This window comes from Molothrus ater, chromosome 32 (genome assembly GCF_012460135.2).
Source record: "Molothrus ater isolate BHLD 08-10-18 breed brown headed cowbird chromosome 32, BPBGC_Mater_1.1, whole genome shotgun sequence".
In the NCBI taxonomy this organism is placed as follows: Eukaryota; Metazoa; Chordata; class Aves; order Passeriformes; family Icteridae; genus Molothrus; species Molothrus ater.
The window spans coordinates 55,356-77,420 of record NC_071659.1 but is presented as its reverse complement, the minus strand read 5'-3'; the positions used below and the strand labels follow the sequence as shown (position 1 = coordinate 77,420).

At 55.2% G+C, this 22,065-nt stretch overlaps 1 protein-coding gene across 2 annotated transcripts in view; it reads left to right on the top strand.

The window, feature by feature from the left end:
* The window catches only part of SELENOI (selenoprotein I), a 30,997-nt gene that overhangs the window by 3,181 nt on the left and 5,751 nt on the right, over nt 1–22,065 (top strand). For both annotated transcript variants that reach the window (XM_036405230.2, XM_036405231.2), the window contains exons 2-8: nt 12,854–12,922; nt 13,213–13,321; nt 15,524–15,598; nt 16,897–17,159; nt 19,118–19,226; nt 20,664–20,712; nt 21,106–21,286. In XM_036405230.2, coding sequence (XP_036261123.1) covers nt 12,854–12,922; nt 13,213–13,321; nt 15,524–15,598; nt 16,897–17,159; nt 19,118–19,226; nt 20,664–20,712; nt 21,106–21,286 — 855 coding nt within the window. The remainder of the gene's footprint in view (nt 1–12,853; nt 12,923–13,212; nt 13,322–15,523; nt 15,599–16,896; nt 17,160–19,117; nt 19,227–20,663; nt 20,713–21,105; nt 21,287–22,065) is intronic.

Genomic DNA, 22,065 nt, shown 5'->3' with positions numbered 1-22,065 from the left:
GACACGAGCCCAGGTGTGCCCAGATGTGCCAGAGGCCAATGGCCCCTGGGCTGTGCCAGCTCTGGGGTGGCAGCAGGGCCAGGGCAGTGCCTGTCCCCTGTGCTGGCACTGCTGGGGCACCTCCAGGGCTGGGGCAGCTCTGGGCCCCTCCTGACACGAGAGACCTGCAGGGGCTGGAGCTGGGCAGGGAATGGAGCCCCAGGAGGGGCTGAGGGAGCTGGGCAGGGAATGGAGCCCCAGGAGGGGCTGAGGAGCTGGGCAGGGAATGGAGCCCCAGCAGGGGCTGAGGGAGCTGGGCAGGGAATGGAGCCCCAGGAGGGGCTGAGGGAGCTGGGCAGGGAATGGAGCCCCAGCAGGGGCTGAGGGAGCTGGGCAGGGAATGGAGCCCCAGCAGGGGCTGAGGGAGCTGGGCAGGGAATGGAGCCCCGGAGGGGCTGAGGGAGCTGGGCAGGGGCTCAGCCTGGAGCAAAGGAGGCTCAGGGGCCCTTGTTGCTCTGCACAAGTCCCTGCCAGGAGGGCACAGCCAGGGGGGGTCGGGCTCTGCTCCCAGGGAACAGGGACAGGACAAGGGGAAATGGCCTCAGGCTGGGCCAGGGCAGGCTCAGGGTGGACACCAGGAGGAATTTCTGCATGGAAAGGGGGCTCAGGCCTTGGCAGGGGCTGCCCAGGGAGGTTTGGGGTGCCCATCCCTGCAGGTGTCTAAGGAAGGCCTGGATGTGGCACTGAGTGCTCTGGGCTGGGGACAAGGTGGGGATCAGGCACAGGCTGCACTCGAGGGTCTGGGAGGTCTTTTCCAGCCTCAGTGATCCTGGGATTCTGTGCCTGTAACACTCCTGCAGCAGGGAATTCTTTGGCTGGAGGAAATATCCCTAAACTGGGAACAGAGGGACCAAATCCTGCTCTGTGGGTGATGTGTCCCAGCCCTGCCTGGCAGCTGCTGAGGCTTCCCCTGAGGCCGCACAGATGCCAGCTGTGTCTGCTCCAGCTCTTGGGGCTTGTCAGCCTGGCCCAGGTGATGGCTGGTCCTGGCAGGCTGGAGGTCTCAATATCCAATCTCCAGTGCTTGTTTTGAGGCCATGGAGCTGGATTTGTGTGTCCACATGCCAAGGGAGAAGCAATCCAGGCACTCTGCTCTGGTTGGGTGTTGAATGCCCTCTGCCAAACCCCAACCCTCTGTTACTGTCAGGTGTGGGGTGTCCCCTGCCAAGACAGCTGCAGCCAGGCACTGCTATTTCTGAGTGGAAACTTGCAGTTGGATGCCAGAGGTCAGGTTCTTAACAGCTGTCTGCAGATTGCCTTGTGGCCAGCTTCTGGGCAACCTCCTTCTGTAAATGTATGGGACAGTGTGAAATTGGGCCCTTGGGAGTGTTCACAGAGGGGTCTGTTCTGCTTTGCTTCCTCTGCTCCACAGGGACTTTGGACATGGGTCTGGAGGGACAGGAGCCAGGGAATGGCTCCCAGTGCCAGAGGGCAGGGCTGGATGGGATCTTGGGAATGAGGAATTGTGCCCTGGCAGGGTGGGCAGGCCCTGGCACAGGGTGCCCAGCCTGGATCCCTAGCAGTGCCCAAGGCCAGGCTGGACACTGGGGCTGGGACAGTGGGAGGTGTCCCTGCCATGGCAGGGGTGGCACTGGGGGGGCTCTGAGCTCCCTTCCCACCCAGCCCATTCCATGGATCGCTGTTTCTATGGGCTGCAAGGGCAGCTCAGGCTCATACAGACTGTGCCCCTGCAGGAGTGTCCCCTGTGCCAGGGGAGGCTGTCACAGCTCCAGCCGTGTCCCACAGCTCCTGCCATGTCCCACAGCTCCTGCCATGTCCCACAGCTCCTGCCATGTCCCACAGCTCCTGCCATGTCCCACAGCTCCAGCCATGTCCCACAGCTCCAGCCGTGTCCCACAGCTCCAGCCGTGTCCCACAGCTCCTGCCATGTCCCACAGCTCCTGCCATGTCCCACAGCTCCAGCCATGTCCCACAGCTCCTGCCATGTCCCACAGCTCCAGCCATGTCCCACAGCTCCTCTGCCACAGCCACAGCAGCTGTTTCCAGTGAGGGCATCCCCTGGATCCCCAGCAGTGCCCAAGGCCAGGCTGGACACTGGGCTTGGAGCAGCCTGGGGCAGTGGCAGGTGTCCCTGCCATGGCAGGGGTGGCACTGGATGGGCTTTAAGGTCCCTTCCCATCCAAGCCAGTCTGGGATTTGGTGATTCTAAGTGAGGACACAGCTCTGCAGCTTCCCGTGTCCTTGGCACTTGCAGCCAGCTCTGATGGTCTGTCCCTGTCTTTCCCTATGCCAGTCACGTGCCCTGCTTTCTCTGTAGCCTTTTCTCTCCCAGCCTTGTCTGAGCTGCTTGTGATTCCACGTTGTCCAGCTCTACCCTGAGGGATCCTGTCCTCTGCTGGTGTCCCTGGTGTGATGATGGAGCCACAGGTGACAATTCCAGGGGCCCTGATCCCTGTGTGGCTCTTTGATGCAGGTCCTGTAGGAGCAGGGAAGGTGTTGGGGTTACAGGTGTTGTGCAGGAGGCTCTGGCTGCACATGGGTGTCTGCTGCCCTGGTTTCCTTGCAGTGTGAGCTGGGTGGAAGCACAAGTACAAGGCTTTGACAGGATGCCACGTGGGCCTCAGGCATTCCTGGGATCTTATCCTCAGGGATCTTGGTCTGGAGCAAATGCCGGTGAAGGAGGAGGTGGGAATGCCACTCCTTACCTGAGGCACAGGAGGAATGGAGAGGAAAGGTGATGACATGTGTCATGTTTGAGTCCAAAGGTGAACCATGCTGGTGGCTCACTCCAGAAGCTTCTGGAACCAGCATGACTTCAGCAAGAGCAAACTCAAATGAAGCTTGGGAAGGACCTTTTATAGCAAAGCTGCTGCTCCAAAAACCCTCAAACCCTTCCATTCTGTGTGTCTGAGCAGGAGCTGGTGGTGGCCTTAAGGGACCTAAAGATGTCCTTTGAAATGCTGTTTATTAGAGCTGACACTCTAAGGAGGCAAAAGTATGGATACTACATCCATTTGGGTGGTGGGAATCCTGGGTGGGGGAGCAGCAAATGGGCCTCTTCTCCATGTGATTGGCAGGCCCCATCTGTAGAAAATCCTTCCCACATTTGATTATTCAAGTTCTTAAAGGGTTTTTTACAGGGAAACAACTCTATTCCTCATTCCCAGTGTTAGATGGAAAGGATGTTCAGAGGGGAGCTTGGAGACCTGGGGCACTGAATGCACCCAAGGGTCAGGCTTCAGGGATTGCAATTTATTGTGGAAAGCATTTTCCTTCTGGATGCTCTCTTCCCTTCCTTGCACCCTTCTTCCAGGTGGGAACCCAGCTGCTGGTCCCATCTGTGCCCTGAAGAAGAGGTTGCTCTGCCCCTCAACCAGAAATCCCATTCCTCCAGACTTGGGGTGCCCCAGGGAGCCGGGCTGTGCAGATGCTGCTGGGCTCTGGGAAGCAGATGGCTGGGAGCTGTTCTTGGCAGGATTCTCTAGGCTGCTCTGCAAACGGGAGCCCTGAAGAGATCTCTCTCTGCAGGGTGTTCAGAAACACCGGTGGCAGCTCAGACCGATGGAACAGCGCCGCTGGCAGCCAGGGAAGCAGGAAGGGAAGCGTTTTGCTGCTGGGCCGTGGCCCTGAGGCTCAAGGGCACGGTGATTAAAGGCCACCCCCCAGCCTGCCAGCTGGGCTTCTCCTTAGCAGGAAGGGTGAGAAGGAGGGGAAGCCTTTGAGCCCAGCTCTGGAATCACTTAACTCCTTCCCCAAGGGCTCTCTTAATTGCTCTGAGACAGCTGGGTGTGTGCCTGCCATTAGACACATGCAGCTTCCCAAGGTGCTGCCTGGCACCTGCTGAGCACCTCCTAGGCTCTGGAATTTCCAAGTTAGAGGCGGTTTTGTTCTTTCTTCTCCTTTTCTGTGATTTAATTCAGGGCTTTGAGCCACTGCCCAGCTTAGCATGTCCCTTGCAGCTCTGGTGGTGTGAAAAGTGCCCGTGGTTGGAGGAGACAGCAGCATCGCTCATGGATTAACTGGGAGCGACTCAGCTCACGAGCCTTGGCTGAGCTTCTCCCCCGTGCTAAGCAATGAGATGAGGGGAGGGGATTTGTGCTGCTTTCTAGGGACACTTCTGACGTGCTGGAGGGTTTTGATGAGTGATGAGCTGGGTGCCACTCCTGGCACTTGCTCTGGCTGTGTTTGCATCTCTTCACCCACAGCAGCCCTGAAATTGCAGCTGAGGTGCTGCTGGTTTCTGAGCAGTGGCCTTTGCTCTACAGGGTGTCAAAGGTACCGACCATGTGTGGTGAGGGATTCCCAAACTCGCCTGTTTTAGCCACACAGTGGTGGTGATGAAGCTCTTTGTGGTCAGGACCTACTGCATCTTCAGTCCCCAGTGGGTCCTGCAGGGTTTCTAGGAGGAACTTCAAGCCTGGGTGGGTTTTTGTATGAGACGATGACTTGCCCAGGCACAGGCAGCTTGTGGTTGTGTTGGCTGCCACAGCTCCCCTGGACACTTCCAGGGATGGAACAGCCCCAGCTTCTCTGGGCATCCTGTGCTAGGACCTGCCCACCCTCACAGGGAATATTCCTTCCCAATTTCCCATCCAGCCCTGCCCTGTGGCACTGGGAGCCATTCCCTGGCTCCTGTCCCTCCATGCCTTGTCCCCAGTCCCTCTGCAGCTCTCCTGGAGCCCCTTCAGGCCCTGCCAGGGGCTCTGAGCTCTCCCTGGCTCCTTCTCCTCTCCAGGTGAGCACCCCCAGCTCTCCCAGCCTGGTTTTAGCCCTGGAGCAGCTTTGGTGGCTCCTCTGGGCTCTGTCCAGCAGCCCCAGGTCCTTGTGCTGTTGGAATGCCCAGGGCAGGTGGGCTCTCACCTGGGCACAGGGGCAGAACCCCCCATTTCCTGCTGCCCACACTGGGGGATCAGCCCAGGACTGGGGGCTTCCAGGTGCCAGCACCCACAGCCAGGTGCTGCCCATCTTCCTGGGTTCCTTGTCCTGTCCCCTCTGGGCTCTTCCCTTGGGGTGCAGGTGAAGGACACAGCTCCTGCTGTGCCTGTTTCCTGCTGCACACATCCTGCATCCTCGGCCCACCTGAAGCAGGGGTTGCAGATTTCTCATGGATGTGAGCCCAGTGGAGCAGCAGGAAGCTGCACTGCCAATCCCAGCTGTCAGTGTGGGCACAGGGGTGCCGTGATGAGCAGCCACAGGCCTGAAGGAGCAGTTGAAGTGGTGACAAGTGCTAAGCCTGCTGCTGCCTTTGGCTCTGTGGCTTTTCCACCCTCTCTCCTTGGCATGCAAAGCAGGTCTGGGTCCCAGTTTATGCCTTGAGTGTTGCAAGGTGTGCATAACTCTCACTTAAACAGAGCGTGGGCCGCTTGTCAGCCCATCTTTGGGGCTCTTTAATTGCACTGAAAGTTTGCTGCAATGTTTACTGGTGTCTGCTGAGTCTTGGCTACAGGGAATTCCATCAGAAAAGTTACTCATGGCTAATGAACAGCAAGTCTTTGGCTGTCCAGAGGGTTTGGAAGAGAACTGGGGGGGCATTGTGGAAATTCAAGTATCACTTCCCATGGCTGGCTCCAAAAGTGGTTACAAGGGTTTGTGTCAGTGACCTGACTCGCTCTGCTCCACATCTTGCACAAAGCTGGATGTCAAGTGTGGGGTTTTTCCTGTTAATTGTGAATTTCTTCTTTGTGGAGAGGCGGGATGAGAGAAAGGCAGAAATGTGCTTTGGAAAAAAAGGCTAAAACCGTTGAAAAATGTTGAAACTTGGGGGTAGCATTGCCCCTTCTTCCCTGCAGTGCCTTGCTTTACCTGGAATCATCTCCTGGTGTGTCTGGGCTTGTGGCTTCCTTGAATAGAAAAGTTCAACTTGATTTCTTTTTCTAGGGATTGTAAGAAATTCTCTTTTATTCCACTGACTTGTGCATTATCACAGAATCCCAGACTGGTTTGGATGGGAAGTGACTTAAAGATCATTCAGTTCCAACCCTTGCCAGGGGCAGGGACACTTTCCACTATCCCAGGCTGCTCCAAGCCCCATCCAGCCTGGCCTTGGGCACTGCCAGGGATCCAGGGGCAGCCACAGCTTCTCTGGGCACCCTGTGCCAGGGCCTGCCCACCCTCAAAGGGAATAATTCCTTCCTATGGCCTAATCTAAACCCACCCTCCTTTAGCTTCAGGCCATTGCCCCTGTCCTGTTCTCGTGGTTGGTGGGTTGGGATCAAATCCAGCTCTCCAGAGGGGCTGAGGTCTTGCCAGTGTTTGATGCCCCCGGAGGCTCATGGCCTCTGTGAGGGGCACCCCAGCCTGGAGGTGCCAGGGCAGCTCACGGGCCCTGCAGGCAGCAGGTTTGGGGATATGCCCCTGGGGAGAGCACAGGGCTGTGGAAGCTTGGGGGTGGTGAGAGGCTGCTGCCTTCTCTGCTGTCACTGCCTTGCTCTCCTGGTCCCTGCTGTTCTCCTTGGGCACACAGACCTGGTCTGATCCCCCTCTCAGGTGTGTCCCCCCCTATTTTTTTGAAGCCTAGACCAGCTCTGGCAACCTAGGAAATTCTTCTGGCTCTCCTAGTGTGTTATTGTAACAAGTTTCCTTTTCCTGCATTTTTGACTCTTTTTTTCCCCTCCCCCAAATCACTGCTCTGATCCCTCCATTGCCCCTCCAGAGGTTCATTGCTGACTGATCCTCTCCTACCTGCATCCCTGAAGGTTCATCATTCCCAGCCCTGAGCTCACCCTCTGTGCAGCCCTGTGCAGCTGATCACCTCCCACTGCAGCAGAAGCACTGGTGACCCATATTCATGGATATTTGCTGCTCCCAAGCACAGAGAGCTCCTGGATGCAGCTGGAATTGGCAGGCTGCTTACCAGAGCATCAAGTTTTGATGTATCCATGGGGAAATGACTTCCCCAACACAACACAAGAGTGGGATGGGGTCAGGACCTGGTCAGCTCCTTCCCACCCCGGGCTGATTCCAGTGCCAGGACAGAGGCAGAGCCTGCTGGAGCTGCTGGGCTGGAGGGAGAGACTGCACTGAACTCCACCCTGGGAGGGTGGGCAGGCCCTGGCACAGGGTGCCCCGAGCAGCTGTGGCTGTTTCATCCCTGGAAGTGTTCCAGGCCAGGTTGGATGGGGCTTGGAGTGACCTGGGACAGTGGAAAGTGTCCCTGCCATGGCAAGGGGTGGTACTGGATGAGCTTTAAGGGCCATTCAATCCAAAGCAATCTGAGATTCCATGAGTGTCCCAGCTGATGTCTGAGAAGCAAGGCTGTGAATATCAGAGTGTGTTGGCAGGGCAGGAATGTGCTTTTCCCAATGGATTAGCATCTGCTGTGGGGGCTGGGGAGCAGGAGGGAGCTTTCTGCTGAGTGTGGCAGTTCCTTATTGGGGAATGGGGCTCTGGCCTTGCTGGGACCCTGCAGGTGTTCACTGCTGGGCTTCTGCCAACAAGAGAGTGATTCTCTGCTGTAGTTCTTGTAGGCAGCTTTGGGAAGAGAAAGTTGGATCCTGGGGCAGCTCTGGACCCCTCCTGACAGGAGAGTCCTGGAGGGGCTGGAGCGTGGCCAGGGAAGGGAACAGAGCTGGGAAAGGGAATGGAGCCCCAGGAGGGGCTGAGGGAGCTGGGCAGGGAATGGAGCCCCAGCAGGGGCTGAGGGAGCTGGGCAGGGAATGGAGCCCCAGCAGGGGCTGAGGGAGCTGGGCAGGGAATGGAGCCCCAGCAGGGGCTGAGGGAGCTGGGCAGGGAATGGAGCCCCAGCAGGGGCTGAGGGAGCTGGGCAGGGAATGGAGCCCCAGCAGGGGCTGGGGGAGCTGGGCAGGGGCTCAGTCTGGAGCAAAGGAGGCTCAGGGGGCCCTTGTGGCTCTGCACAAGTCCCTGCCAGGAGGGGACAGCCAGGGGACAGGGACAGGACAAGGGGAAATGGCCTCAAGCTGTGCCAGGGCAGGCTCAGGTTGGATTTTGGGAACAATTCCTTCCTGGAAAAGACTGTCCATCCCTGGCACAGCTGCCCAGGATAGTGCTGAAGTCTCCATCCCTGCAGGGATTTCAAAGCCCCGTGGATGTGGCACCAGGGGCCATGGGGCAGTGGTGGCCTTGGCAGTGCCAGAGGATGGTTTGACTCGATGTTTGGAGAGAACTTTTCCAGCCTCAGTGATTCTGTGACTTTCTGCTGTGTTTTGGAGCATCTTTCATTGCTGGATGTCTGAACCCTGCACAGTGCAGCCCATGCAGGAGGAGGGACACGCTGAAGCTGCAGCTGGGACACACAGCCAGGACATCCCCACCCTTCCTGCAGCTTCCAAACCCACGGGCTCATGTGCTGGGGGCAGCTCTGCACTGCCAACACTCTCCCTTCTGGTGCCAGCTGAGAAGTGACCTTGGAAAAGGCAAACAGGGCTCGAGTTAATCAGTACCATTAGAGGGTGAGGTGACTCCTCACATGCTGGCCAAGGGTGGGCATAGGGCAAACGTGCCTTGTTTTACCTGGCACAGCTCTGCTCGCTGGGATTGGTTGAGTTTTCTCTGCCTCCTGCCTTATCTTGAGCCTGAGGGGAGAAGAGGGGAGAAGGTTCTTAGCCTTGTGCCCTCTTTGTATTTAAGGAGATTTGTAGGTAGCAGCCCTTGTGGACTCGCTGGAGCAGCTCTGCTGAGTGCCCTGATCCTGCCTGGAGCAAGATGGGATGTACAAATCCTGTACAAATCCATCTTTGTTTGCTGTCCTCAGCACAGGTGCCACCAGTGCTGTGCTGCCCCAGCCCACCTGGGTGTCACACCCCAACCCCTCTGGGCCCAGACAGCAGTGATGGGGTCAATCACACCAGGCCCATGGTGGGATCCTTGGCATGTCCTCTGCAGGGCCAGGAGCTGCACCTGGTGACCCATGTGGGTCCCTCCCAGCTCAGGATTCTCCAGGGTTCTATGGCAGTGCTTGTTCTGCTGCTGGCTCTGGGTAACCAGATTACTTCAAAGCACAATTGTTTTTTTCCGGGACAGGAAGACCATTAGTAGAATCTGGGCTATAAATCTGTATTTTTTTTCCTCTTTGGACACATAATTGGATCTCCCAGAGGTGTCCTGGTTGCAGGATTAATGTTGGGTTGAAGCCATACAAGCCATTTGTGTCTGTAAATCCCATAAGGACGCCAGCCAGCTCATCTGCGATGGCACCACAGCCACCAGGCCTGTCCCCAACTCTTGGGGTGCCTGTGGCTCCCTGGAGCCATCCTGGCCTGGACAGGAGGCTCCTGTGTGCTGCCAGGGATTGTTGCTGCTGGTTTTGCTCTTTCCCTGAGGAGTTCTGACCCCAATCCCAAGGGAGCTGTCTGGGCTGCTTGGCTCCTCCCTGCAGCCGTGAGGAGAAGCTGTGTCTGTGAGCACGGAGCTATTTTAGAGCAGGGCCATTTACAAATGCCTGGCTGCTTGAGGAAGGAGACTCTGGGGTGTTTGAAATTCCTTCTGGGCACTTCTCCTTCTCCTTTAACCTTCTTTCCCTGAAAAGGGGGCAGTAATCCAGAGTCCAGGCTGGTTTGCAATCATTGGTCGTGATAGAAGAACGATTTATAGAGGGATGTGAGTCACTAGACCAGTGTGTGGAGGTCCAAAATACGGAAGGTGACACTGATTTCCAGTGAGGATGAGGTGAGGGAATGATGGAGCCAGTGCCAGGCTCAAACACTGCTGTGTTTGGGGCTTCACAGGTGAAGAGGTGGAAGGGACAACTTTAGTAATGTTTGTAAGGAAGACCCTGACGAGGAAAAGCAGCTGGAGGAGGCTGGGCATGGCCAAGATGTCTTGGGATCTGTCCCTGAAGGGGCCTGGCAGCTCATTGGTATTCTGGGAGCAGCTGTCCTGGGCAGGCAGCCGTGTCCTGGCTGTCCGGAGCGCTGTCCCCAAGGGTGGCAGCCAGCCTGGCCCCAGAGCCAGCCCTGCTGCTGTCCCTGTGCCCCAGGGTGTCCCCAGAGCGGGCACAGCATGGCTGGCCTTGCTCAGCACACAGAGGAGTGTCCTGGCTGGAGCCTGGCAGGAGCTGGGGGGCATAGGGAGGATCCAAAGCTGTGGGAGAGCATCCAGAGGGGCACAGACCCAATGGGGAAGGGTCTGGAGGGGCCACACAGGGAGTGCCTGAGGGCACTTGGCTTGTTCAGCTGGAGAAGAGACTGAGAGGAGAGCTCATGGATGTCAACAGCTTCCTCCTGAGGGACAGCTCTGATCTCTGCTCTCTGTGACAGGGACAGGACCCAAGGGAACCGCTGGAGCTGTCCCAGGGAGGTTTAGGTTGGATATTGAGAAAGGTTCTTCCCCCAGACAGTGCTGGGCACTGCCCAGGCTCCCCAGGGAATGGGCACGGCCCTGAGGCTGCCAGAGCTCCAGGAGCATTTGGACAATGCTCTCAGGGATGTGCAGGGTGGGATTGTTGGGGGTCTGGGCAGGGACAGGGCTTTGGCTCCATCATCCTTGTCTGTGGGTCCCTTCTGACCAAGGATGTTCCATGGTTCCATGGTTGCATCAGCAAACCTCTGCAGAGCAGCTGCCCTTTGTCCAGGAAACTGCTCTTGCCAGCTCTTTGAGTTCTGCAAGCAAGGTGGGAACACGTGTGGCCATGGGGAAAAGCTCTTTATGGAATATTATCCCCAGTTCTTGCAGGGAGAGAGGGAAACTTCCCCAGCCACGAGCCTGCTGAAATTTCCCTGAGGTATCTTCCAAGCCTTGCATCTGTTTTCTTGTTCCAGGCTGTTTTGGGGATAATGAGATTAAATCAGTCTCTCCTCCTCCCCTAACTGGTGCTTCAAATCCTATTATCTTGTAAAGCATTTGGAATTCTGCCCCCCGAAATTGCATTAAGCTGAGATGGAAATTCCTTGCGGCTTAGAGTTGCCTCCATACGGCTTTGGGGTTTGTTCCTTCTTGCTCTGCTGCTCCTGTCCAGAGGGACACAACCTCTGGGTCTGAATCCCAGGCAGATGGACTGACCCTGCACAGGGAGGGCTGGGAGGGGCTACAGAAATCCTTGCCAAGGGTGGGATTCACCCAGATGGGAGCAAATGCTGTAGGATGGGATCCCAGCAAGACCCAGCTTGGTCCCTTATCCCTTCTTGGTCCTGGTTTGTTTCTTGGGGGGTGTTGCTTTGCCCTTTCCCACCACTCCTCTGCTTCCAGGGAAAAGTGGGGAATGCAGACAAGGAGAGGAGCAGGTTGGAGGAATCCATGGCTGCAGTGACAGGGGCTGGTTCAAGGCCATGGGCTGGGGGGGCACACCTGGAGCTGCTCTTTGCTGAGGGGTTTCCTTTTACCAACCAAACCAAATGTGGTACCTGTTGGGATGAGTCCAAAGGAGGCCACAGAGCTGCCCCAAAGGCCGGAGCCCCTCTGCTCTGCAGCCAGGCTGGGAGAGGAGAAGGATCCAGGGAGAGCTCAGAGCCTAAAGGGGCTCCAGGAGAGCTGCAGAGGGACTGGGGACAAGGCCTGGAGGGACAGGAGCCAGGGAATGGCTCCAAAGTGGAAAAGGGGATTTGGGTGGGATATTGGGAAGGAATTCTTGGCTGTGAGGGGGTGAGGCCCTGGCACAGGGTGCCCAGAGCAGCTGTGGCTGTCCCTGGATCCCTGGCAGTGCCCAAGGCCAGGTTGGGCCTTGGTCCCCCATAAGCTTGGATCTCCCTGGGGCTGGGAGCAGCCTGGGACAGTGGGAGCTGTCCCTACCCATGGCAGGGGCTGGCACTGGAGTTTCTGGAAGGTTCCTTCCCACACAAACCACTCTGGGATTCTGTGGTTGCAAATGGACTCGGGCAGGTGCTGTGCTGGAGCTGGGGGTGCTGTCCCACGCAGGTGGGTGAGCAGCAGGTTCTGCCCAGCCCAGCACTGAGCACGTGAGCCCAGGAGTTTGGTAGCCTGTGGAATTGTTCTTGGGATTCTTATAAAAGTGTTCCTGGGAGAAGAGGACTTCAGCCAGGGTAATCTGTGTTTGGAAGGGGCTGTGAGAGCAGGTAATGGCTCGTGCTGCTCTTGAGAGCCAAATGATGTCAAATTTTAACTTTCTATCTGGAAGTTGTTTCATGCCTTGTCTAGATCTTTGATTTTTATTTCTATTTTTATTTCCCCCACCACAAACACACCCTGAGCACCTCAAATGTCATGAAAGTGATGGGGTGAGGGGTACGAGCTTTCCCTCCCCATTCCCAAAGCTGCCTCTGGTGAAATCTCAGCTCCTCAGTGAAGAGGGACCCTCTGAGACCCATCCTGCTCAAGGGGCTCCCAGTCCCACTGCTGGAAGTGAGGATGGACACTGGGACCAGCAAGATAACAAAGGGGTCACAGCAGAGCAGGTGACAGATGGCACTGCTGGGGGGAAGGACCCAGAGCATTTCTCCTCACCCAGGTGGGACAGAGCAGTTGGAAGCAGTTGAAAGGATCAGCATTTTGCTCCTTGCCTGTGTCCACTCAGCTGGATCTGGCATTTCCAGAGGTGACAGATGGCACTGCTGGGGGGACCCAGAGCATTTCTCCTCACCCAGGTGGGGCAGAGCAGTTGGGAGCAGTTGAAAGGATCAGCATTTTGCTCCTTGCTGTGTCCACTCAGAGAGCTGGATCTGGCATTTCCAGAGGTGACAGATGGCACTGCTGGGGGGAAGGACCCAGAGCATTTCTCCTCACCCAGGTGGGGCAGAGCAGTTGGGAGCAGTTGAAAGGATCAGCATTTTGCTCCTTGCCTGTGTCCACTCAGAGAGCTGGAGTTGGCATTTCCAAAGGGCAGGGGGTGCATCAGGAGTCCTGTGGGGGTTCCACACAGATGTGGCTCAGAAGATTCCAGATGTCTGGTTGTTTCTGCAGGTTGCTGGAGCCCTAACTGTTGGTTTTTGTTTCCCTTTCCCAGTACAGCGCCGTGGACAGCAACCCCCTGTCCCTGTATGTGATGCATCCCTTCTGGAACGCCATCGTGAAGGTGAGTCCCTGTCCCACCCTGAGCAGGACAGCACAGCCCAGCTCAGCTCTGTAACACCATCAGCTGCTTCGTTTGTGGTGCCACTAATGAGTGAGGGGCTGCCTGCAGCCTGCCCCCAATCCCTGAATGCCTGTGCATCCCAGCCCCACGCTTCCTGCTGCCCCAGGATGCTGCAGCTGCTCCTGGCAGTGTTGTCTAACACCCAGACAGTGCAACCATGGCTGGAGCAGCGCCTGCTCCTCAGTCCATGTTTTAATGAGTTCATCTGTTCTTTTGCTGCTTTCCCATAGATCTTCCCTACCTGGCTGGCCCCAAATTTGATAACGTTTTCTGGCTTCCTGCTGCTTGTCTTCAACTTCTTCCTCATGGCATACTTCGACCCTGACTTTTATGCTTCTGGTAAGGCTGCATGTTCCTGGTCAGGTGGGAAATCTGTGTCACCTCCTCTGCTGGGAATTGGTGAGGCCTCTGGGTCTGGACCTTCCCAAAGTGACTGGGACAGAGGAGGGGGTTGAACTCGCTGGGTTTTGTGACAAGGACTTGTCCAGGTGTGGCACCTTCCCTCCGGCTGCCAGGGAAAGGTGCTCCTGGCTGCCAGCGGGTGGGACAGGGAGGAGGAGACAGCTGGAATCTTGGGCTGGAATTGGCTCTGCCTGCAGAGCAATCAACCCAGTGCTCGTGTTTGAAAATCTAACAGGAAAATGTTAGGAAGTGCTGCTTCCCTGAAATCGGCAGGTAGAGCCTTGTTCTTCCCATCCCAGCTCGTTCCCCTCTTGGCAAAACCACCAGCACATCAGACTAACAAGGCCAAATCCTCTTTCTGAGCTTCACCATTCACAGCTTTAAACTTTTCTAACAGTCCCCATGTTCATCTGTCTGCGAATCCAATAGTTCAGTTGTGTTCCTTTGCACATGGAGGAGTCCCAGGGAGAGGATTAATGCAGTGTGATAAATTCTCAGGAGCTTCTCCTCCATGTTTTTCTCTCCCTTAGACCCTGCCAGGTCTGGTTTAGGTTGCTCGGGGGAGTTTGTGGAGTTCTAAACTGGACCCATCATCAAAACAGTTACATGGCAGCAATCCTGCTTTCTTGGGATTGCCTTTATGGGTAGACGAGTCAAAGCTGGTGAAGGTTCAGGTGACACCTGTGGCTGTTGGCCAGGGTTTGGGCTGTAAAGGTCCATGAGCCATGAGGACAAAAGCTGTCAGTAGCTCAAGGTGAAAACCCCCAGGACATCAGACATCCAGAATCATGGAACCCCACAATGGTTTGGGTTGAAGGAACCTTAAAGCCCATCCAGTCCCACCTCCTGCCAGGGCCAGAGACACCTTCCACTATGCCAGGTTGCTCCAAGCCCCAGGGTCCCATCTAATCTTGCCCTCTGGCAATGGAAAGCCATTCCCCCTTATCGTGTCCCTCCAGGCCCTTGTCTCACCCTCTCCAGCTCTCCTGGAGGCTCTTTAGGCCCTGGAAGGACTCTAAGAGTTCCCTGGAGCCTTCTATTCTCCAGACAGGACATCCCCAACTCTCCCAGCCTCTCAAAAATTGCCTTTGGAAGGATGGAGAAGCTCATGGCTTGGGACCCTTTCACATACATGTTTTGCATGTCCTGCTTGGAGAGAGAACTTTTCCTGGTGCTGCTCCAGAATTTTGTGCCTTCCCTCCTCCTCGGATGGCTTTGCAGATGTGATGCCCTCCCTCCCTTTGCTGCTGGAAGGAAACAGGAGGTGACATTTCACAGGATCACTGTTCCCCCAGGAGGCCTCCCTGTGCCAAGGATCCATGCCTCCTCCTGCCCTTCTCTTTGGGCTCCCTGGTTGCAGCCTACCATGAGATCCATTAGGAAATACATATTAACAGGGGAGAAAGGTGCTGGACAAGAAGAATGGGCTGTTACCCTGCTTCTACCACAACCAACACAGTGTGGGTATTAATCAGCATGCTGAAAGTCCCAAATTAGATTTTATTTTGGGTAGTAGCTTCAATCTGGATCATGTTCACATTCATTCCGTTTTTCTCATGATACAAAATCAAACATTGTCCATCAGAGGAGAAATGGGAGGTGTGATCCCAGGAAATTTCACAAAGCCTTGGTGCACGAGTGTGGGCATGGGGTGAGGTGCAGCCAGCTCTGCTGGCTGGCTGCCCCAGCCCTGCTGCAGGAGGTGGAGGTGCTGGTAGGGAAGAGCTGGGTTTCCATTGGCAGGATGGGACTGGAGACTGGGTGGGGAATCCTGGCGTGTTCCTGCGGGGGCAGGGAGTTGCCACATCCAAGAGCCTGCCCTGGGTGCTCTGTGAGCCAGTGACTGAGGAGTGTCCTCTGCACACACAGTGCCTGCAGTGGCACTGCAGAACTGGCCCCAGGTCTCAGATCCCATGATTTTGGGGAGCTGGGAGCAAAGGACAAATATATCCTGAAAGGCAAAGTCCTCACTGACCTGGTTTCATGAGCTGTTATGGGGCAGCTCTGCCATCACATCCTGCAAAGCTCACATCCCAGATTCGCTGTTTGAGTCCTTGTGGCTGTGCTTTTTGGGCCAAAAGAAACCCTCAGGGAGCACATCCTGAACTGTCCTGACTCTGGTCTGTCTGATCCCTGCAGCTCCTGATCACCAGCACGTTCCAAACGGCGTGTGGATCGTGGTGGGGCTCCTCAACTTCATGGCCTACACGTTAGGTAAGAGTTTTCAGGGTCACCCACTTGTGCTGTGCTTGTGTTGTCCCCTCTCTCCCCATGGGAAGTGTTACATTCTGTGCTCCCAGCAGTTTCTGGGAGCTGCTTTGCAGTTTGGAGACAAGGAAGTTGTCCCAGAGCATCTGGTGGGAAAGGAGGATACAGGAACTGACTTTGAGGTGAACTGTGAAACTCTGTCTTAGATTTGCTCTAAATAATCAGATCATCCCAGAATGGTTTGGGTTGGAAAGGACCTGCAAAATCCTCTGGTTCTACCTCCTGCTATGGGCAGGGACACTTTCCACTATCCCAAATGTAGGAAATGAATTTGTAGAAAATTCTTGAAGTCTGATAAAGGTTCACACAGTATGCATTTGTTTGTAAACAATCAAAACACGCCTATGTAAACATGCCTAACCTGACACCAGGTTGCTCCAACCCCCATCCAGGCTGGCCTTGGACACTCCCAGGGACCCAGGGGCAGTCACAGTTTCTCTGGCCAACCTGTGCCAAAGCCTCACAGCCAAGAATTCCTCCCCAGTATCCCACCCAAATTTCCCCTTTTCCACTTTGAAGCCATTCCCTGTGTCCTCTTCCTCCATCCCTTGTCCCAAGTCCCTCTGCAGCTCTCTTGGACCTCCCTTAGGCACAGGAAGAGGCTGCCTTAAGGAATAGAAAGGAAATACAAGGAAATCAATAAAATTTCATCAGGCTGTTCCATTTTCCAGCCTCCCATGGAGCAGGGATGGGAAGTCCCCTCACTGACTGAGGGTGGAGGTGGGGAAAGCGGCTGTTCCCTGGCCCGTTGCTTTGTGTGGAGTGTCCAGGAGAGCTCCATGTGTAGGAATGTGCCCCCTGTTGATGGAGTGACTAAATTATTCTTTATCTGCTTAAAAAGGCAAAAAGCCCAGAAGTTTTTCTCCCAGTTTGGTACAAAGACGCCTCATAGGACCTTTTGGACTTCAACTCAGACCTGGGGCTGTCTGATTAGACAGAGGCCAAGAGGTCCCACCTGGTTAATTCACTAGAAAAGGAAGAGAACAAAGGAAATAATCGCTTTTGTGGGGTATTTTAGCAGGAGCAAGAACCTCTTACCCCCAGCTCATTTTTTCTCTGTAAGAGCTTTGTTAATTTGCCTTTTATTAAACCTTTTTCTATTTCCAACACCACCTCAGAAGCCATCCTGCTGATTTTCTACCGGGTAGCTGAGCTACCTCAGGTGTGATGTATTTCTCCGAGAGCTCCTAAGACCTGGCTCAAAGACTTTAACACATCATCCATTTCTGTCTCCCTCCTGCCAGATGGTGTTGATGGCAAGCAGGCACGCCGGACCAACTCCAGCACGCCCCTGGGAGAGCTCTTTGACCACGGCCTGGACAGCTGGGCCTGCGTGTACTTTGTGGTCACCGTCTACTCCACCTTCGGCCGCGGCTCCACCGGCGTCAGCGTCTTCGTGCTCTACCTCCTGCTCTGGGTGGTCTTGTTTTCCTTCATCCTCTCCCACTGGGAGAAGTATAACACAGGGATTCTCTTCCTGCCCTGGGGATATGACGTCAGCCAGGTGGTGAGTTCACGCCCTTGGAAGCTGCGGGGTGCAGTGCTGCCCGCTGAGGGATGTGTTCTGCTGTGGATCCAAAGCCTTGTCAGGCATGGAGTCAGTCCATGGACGTGGAGTCTCCATGACAAACAAGGCTGGAAGGATGGACGTGGCTTTGGCTCCCCTCTCCCTGCTTCCTGCGTGTTCTGCCCACTGGAATTGGTGCTTTATGTAGTTCCCTACGTGGTACCAGTGTGGGTAAAGCCTGGAGGTTTGGGATGCCTTTTGGTACTACCAGGATCTGGGTAGTACCAAAATTTCAAAAATTCAGCAGAGGTAATTGGCTTGTTAATTGCTGTTCCTGAAGCAAAGATTCCTGGGGCGCTGCCCCCTCCAGACCATGGTCCCTGGGCAGTGGGTGTTGAGACTGATGGTGATGGACCCTTGGGGTGTTGGTGTGTCCATCCCTCCTTAAGGAATTCTCTGCAGGAAGCTCTTCCTGAAGAGAACTGGGACCTGGGGGTGAGGCAGCTCACCTGGATTGCTGGCAGTGCCTTCCTCCAGCCCAGGGGGCTCCAAGCTTGTCCAGCCTGGCCCTGGACATTTCCAGGGATGAGGGAGCCACAGCTTCTCTGGGCAATCACCCTCATTTTAAAAAAACTTCTTCCTTTTAACTCATTATCTTATGTCCATTTATTTATCCTCTGGTTTGTCAGGTGCTGGGTGGGAAATGCAACGAGTTGGAAGGAGAGTTCAATTAATGCAGCTGCATTAATTGGAATAATCATTTCTCCTACTACAAGGAGACCAGAGCTGGTCCCTGACTGTACTCTGATCCTTTCTCCCAAAATGTTGCTTAACCCAGGTCTTTGAGCTGCCTGCTGGAGAAAGGCAGGGGTGGAGGGCAGAGCAGCGTGTTCCACCCAGCTTCAGGGGACTATTAAAGCTGAAATAGCCCTGGTGAGCTTCTCCCTGTAATCCAGCAGCTGATGGATAAGGAAGAGTCCCTGAATGACCCCTCCAGGGTCACTGCAACTTGTGTAAAACCTGTGCTGTGATCACCTTGAGAGTTCAAGGCTGTGCCAGGGCATCTCTCCTGCAGCTCCTGGTCATATCCTCCTCATGGAATCAGTGAGGTTGGAAAAACCCTCTGAGACCATCGAGTCCAGCCATGTCCTCAGCACTGCCAAGGCCACCACTGCCCCATGGCCCCAAGTGCCACTTCCACGTGGTTTTTATATTCCTCCAGGGATGAGACTCCACCCTGGGCAGCCCCTGCCAAGGCCTGAGCCCCCTTTCCATGCAGAAATTCCTGCTGGTGTCCACCCTGAGCCTGCCCTGGCCCAGCCTGAGGCCATTTCCCCTTGTCCTGTCCCTGTTCCCTGGCTGTGCCCTCCTGGCAGGGACTTGTGCAGAGCCACAAGGGCCCCCTGAGCCTCCTTTGCTCCAGGCTGAGCCCCTGCCCAGCTCCCTCAGCCCCTGCTGGGGCTCCATTCCCTGCCCAGCTCCCTCAGCCCCTGCTGGGGCTCCATTCCCTGCCCAGCTCCCTCAGCCCCTGCTGGGGCTCCATTCCCTGCCCAGCTCCCTCAGCCCCTCCTGGGGCTCCATTCCCTGCCCAGCTCCCTCAGCCCCTCCTGGGGCTCCATTCCCTGCCCAGCTCCAGCCCCTGCAGGTCTCTCGTGTCAGGAGGGGCCCAGAGCTGCCCCAGCACTGGAGGTGCCCCAGCAGTGCCAGCACAGGGCATGGGCACTTCCCAATTCAATCCCTGCTCAGCAGCTTGCCCTTCCTACACCTGGTAACATGGGATATTTGTGGATTTGTTTTATTTTTCTCCTTCCTGCTGGCGGGTAGGACTGAACATGTCATAGTTTAGAGCTGCCTTTCCCTGGAGCTGCCTGGCACACGTGTGGTGCTGCCAGCCCAGGTGCTGCCAGACTTGCCCCCATCTCATTTCTCACCCCTGCTTGTCCTGTGCTTTCTTTCAGACCATTTCAATTGTCTACATAGTGACAGCCTTTGTGGGAGTTGAGGCCTGGTATGCACCTTTCCTGTTTAATTTCTTATATAGAGACCTATTCACTGCAATGATTATTGGTAAGAAACTCCATGTTGAAGCCTGTCTTTTAAACTTCACCTTTTTCCCAAACCCCCTGCTAATGACCTGCTAACACTGCTCTGTTTGCTGCCCCCGGGCTGTTGTTGAAGTGACTAATTGAGGGTGTTCTCACAGCCTGAAAACCTTTCCCAGGGTTTCAAAACCGGGCTGTCTCCTGCAGAGTTATTTTGGAGAACTTAACTCTGCTCTGTCTGGGCTGACTTCACTCCAGACAAGCTTAGTTTGTCCTCAGTGAGAGCCTGGGGGTAAAACCAGTGTGGTAAACCCAGAGTTTCCAAGGGATGAAGCCCAGTGTGCAGGGGGTGGTGGGATTTGGCTCTCAGTGGAGCCTCCCCAGCCTTGGGCTGGTTTGGAGGGGTCAGGACACTTCTGTTTTGCTGCTCTGGGGCTCCCTCTCACCCCAGAGCCCAAACACTGCGTGGGAGGGAGGTTGCAGCCATGGAGGTGGGTGGGAGCTCTGCTGTTTGGGGATCCTGCCCTCCATCCACCCACCTGAACATTACATCATTATAATAATAATAATAATAATAAAATTGAAATAAAGGCCCAGCCTTGCTCTCCTGTGGTCAGTCAAAATAAGCCACTGCAAAGGGTAGAGCTGAGCTGATGTTGTTCAATGCCATTTGCCTAATTCACAAGTTCTGCTCGGTTTATTTTCCTTCAGGTGTTCCTTGAATTGCTTAATTTTGAGTTAATTGGTGTGTTAAATAAGTACTTGCACTTTTATCAGGTAGATGTTCCCAGCTTTCCTTTGACAGCTGTGTGACTTAACATGAATAATGAATGTGCTTTTCCTATATGGGAAATTGAGCCCAGTTCCCACACGGGGGAGAGGAGCTGGGTTATTAAAGCAGGAATATTTCCAGCTCTGTTCACACACCTTCTGCTGGACAAACAGGGAAGGAGTTGTGCTGGAATATCATGGATAGCCTTGATGGCTCTGATTTAGGTCAGGATTTTTCAGTTATTTGGGTGCTTTGGATCATTTATCCACTTAAATGACAACTTTTTGGCAATGTGGCCACTGGAAATGTCTGCACACAGACAGAGAAACAGCAAATTGTCTTTCTTGTGAAAACTTTTGTGCCCAGCCGTGTCATTTGAGGAACTGGTGTCTCATTAGAGTTGTATTATAATTAAGCTTTGTCTCTGTTTAAAGCACAAACCCGAGCTCCTTAATGCAGCCCTTTCAAATGGAAATGCCTTCAACTTACAGCAGACTTTAACTTTTAATTACAGCTCTTGGGCCAGACTTGAGAGCAGCTTCTTCCAAAAGTGCTGAGCTATTCCTGGGGCACCAGGAGCTATTTTTGGTGCAGGGAATTTAAAGCAGAGCCCAGCCAGAGCCTCCTGTTTGGGGTGCATGGGGTGTCCCCTCTGGCCTGGGGCACTAACGTGGCACTTTTCTCTTCCAGCCTGTGCCCTCACTGTGACCCTGCCCATGAGCCTCTACAACTTCTACAAGTGAGTTTTGGGGAATCCCAGCAGGGTTTGGGTGGGAAGGAGGTGGAAAATTCATCCAGTGCCACCCCCCTGGCATGGGCAGGGACATCTTCCCCTGTCCCAGGCTGCTCCAAGCTCTGTCCAGCCTGGCCTTGGGCACTGCCAGGGACCCAGGGGCAGCCCCAGCTGCTCTGGGCACCCTGTGCCAGGGCCTCACCACCCTCACAACCAAGAATTCCTAATTCCCAACATCCCATCCATCCCTGCCCTGTGGCAGTGGGAAATTATTCCCCCTTGTCCTATCACTCCAGTCCCTCTGCAGCTCTCCTGGAGCCCCTTCAGGTGCTTACTGCAGGCAGCACCAGGGATTTCTCAGTCATTCCATGTATTTTCATTTCTTTGCTTGTCTTTCAGGGCCTATAAAAATAACACCTTGAAGCACCACTCTGTGTATGAAATCCTGCTGCCCCTGGTGTCCCCGGTGTTGCTGTTCCTGCTCTGCACCACCTGGATCTTCCTGTCCCCCACTGACATCCTGGAGGTCCAGCCCAGGCTCTTCTATTTCATGGTTGGAACAGCCTTTGCCAACATCTCTGTAAGAGCTTCTGCTTTATGCTTGAGGGACTGGAGAATTGGTTAAATTGAGTGTTCACATGTGCCGTGAGCAGCAAAGTGCTCATGGGAGAGGAGTTCCTGCCTCCTTTTGGGGATAAACTTAAAATGGGAGGACTAAATTTTTGGTCAAAATTTAATTTAGCTGCCTAGTGGTAGAATAATGGGAGTGTTAAGGCTGGAAAAGCCCTCTGAGACCACTGAGTCCAACTGTCCCCCAGCATTGCCAAGGTCACCCCTGCTCCATGTCCCCACACACAGGGGGTTTTTAAATCCCTCCAGGGATGGGACTCCACCACTCCTGGGCCTTTTCCAATGTTTAACAACTCTTTCCATGGGGAAATTCCTCCTGATGTCCACCCTGAGCCTGCCCTGGCCCAGCCTGAGGCCATTTCCCCTTGTCCTGTCCCTGTTCCCTGGGAGCAGAGCCCGACCCCCCCTGGCTGTGCCCTCCTGGCAGGGACTTGTGCAGAGCCACAAGGGCCCCCTGAGCCTCCTTTGCTCCAGGCTGAGCCCCTGCCCAGCTCCCTCAGCCCCTGCTGGGGCTCCATTCCCTGCCCAGCTCCCTCAGCCCCTGCTGGGGCTCCATTCCCTGCCCAGCTCCCTCAGCCCCTGCAGGTCTCTCGTGTCAGGAGGGGCCCAGAGCTGCCCCCAGCATTGGAGGTGCCCCAACAGTGCCAAATCACACAAGTGACCGTTCCCTCTGCTCTGGGGACAAAAATCTGTTGCTCCCAGAGCCCACAGCAGGCTCAGGCTCTGTCC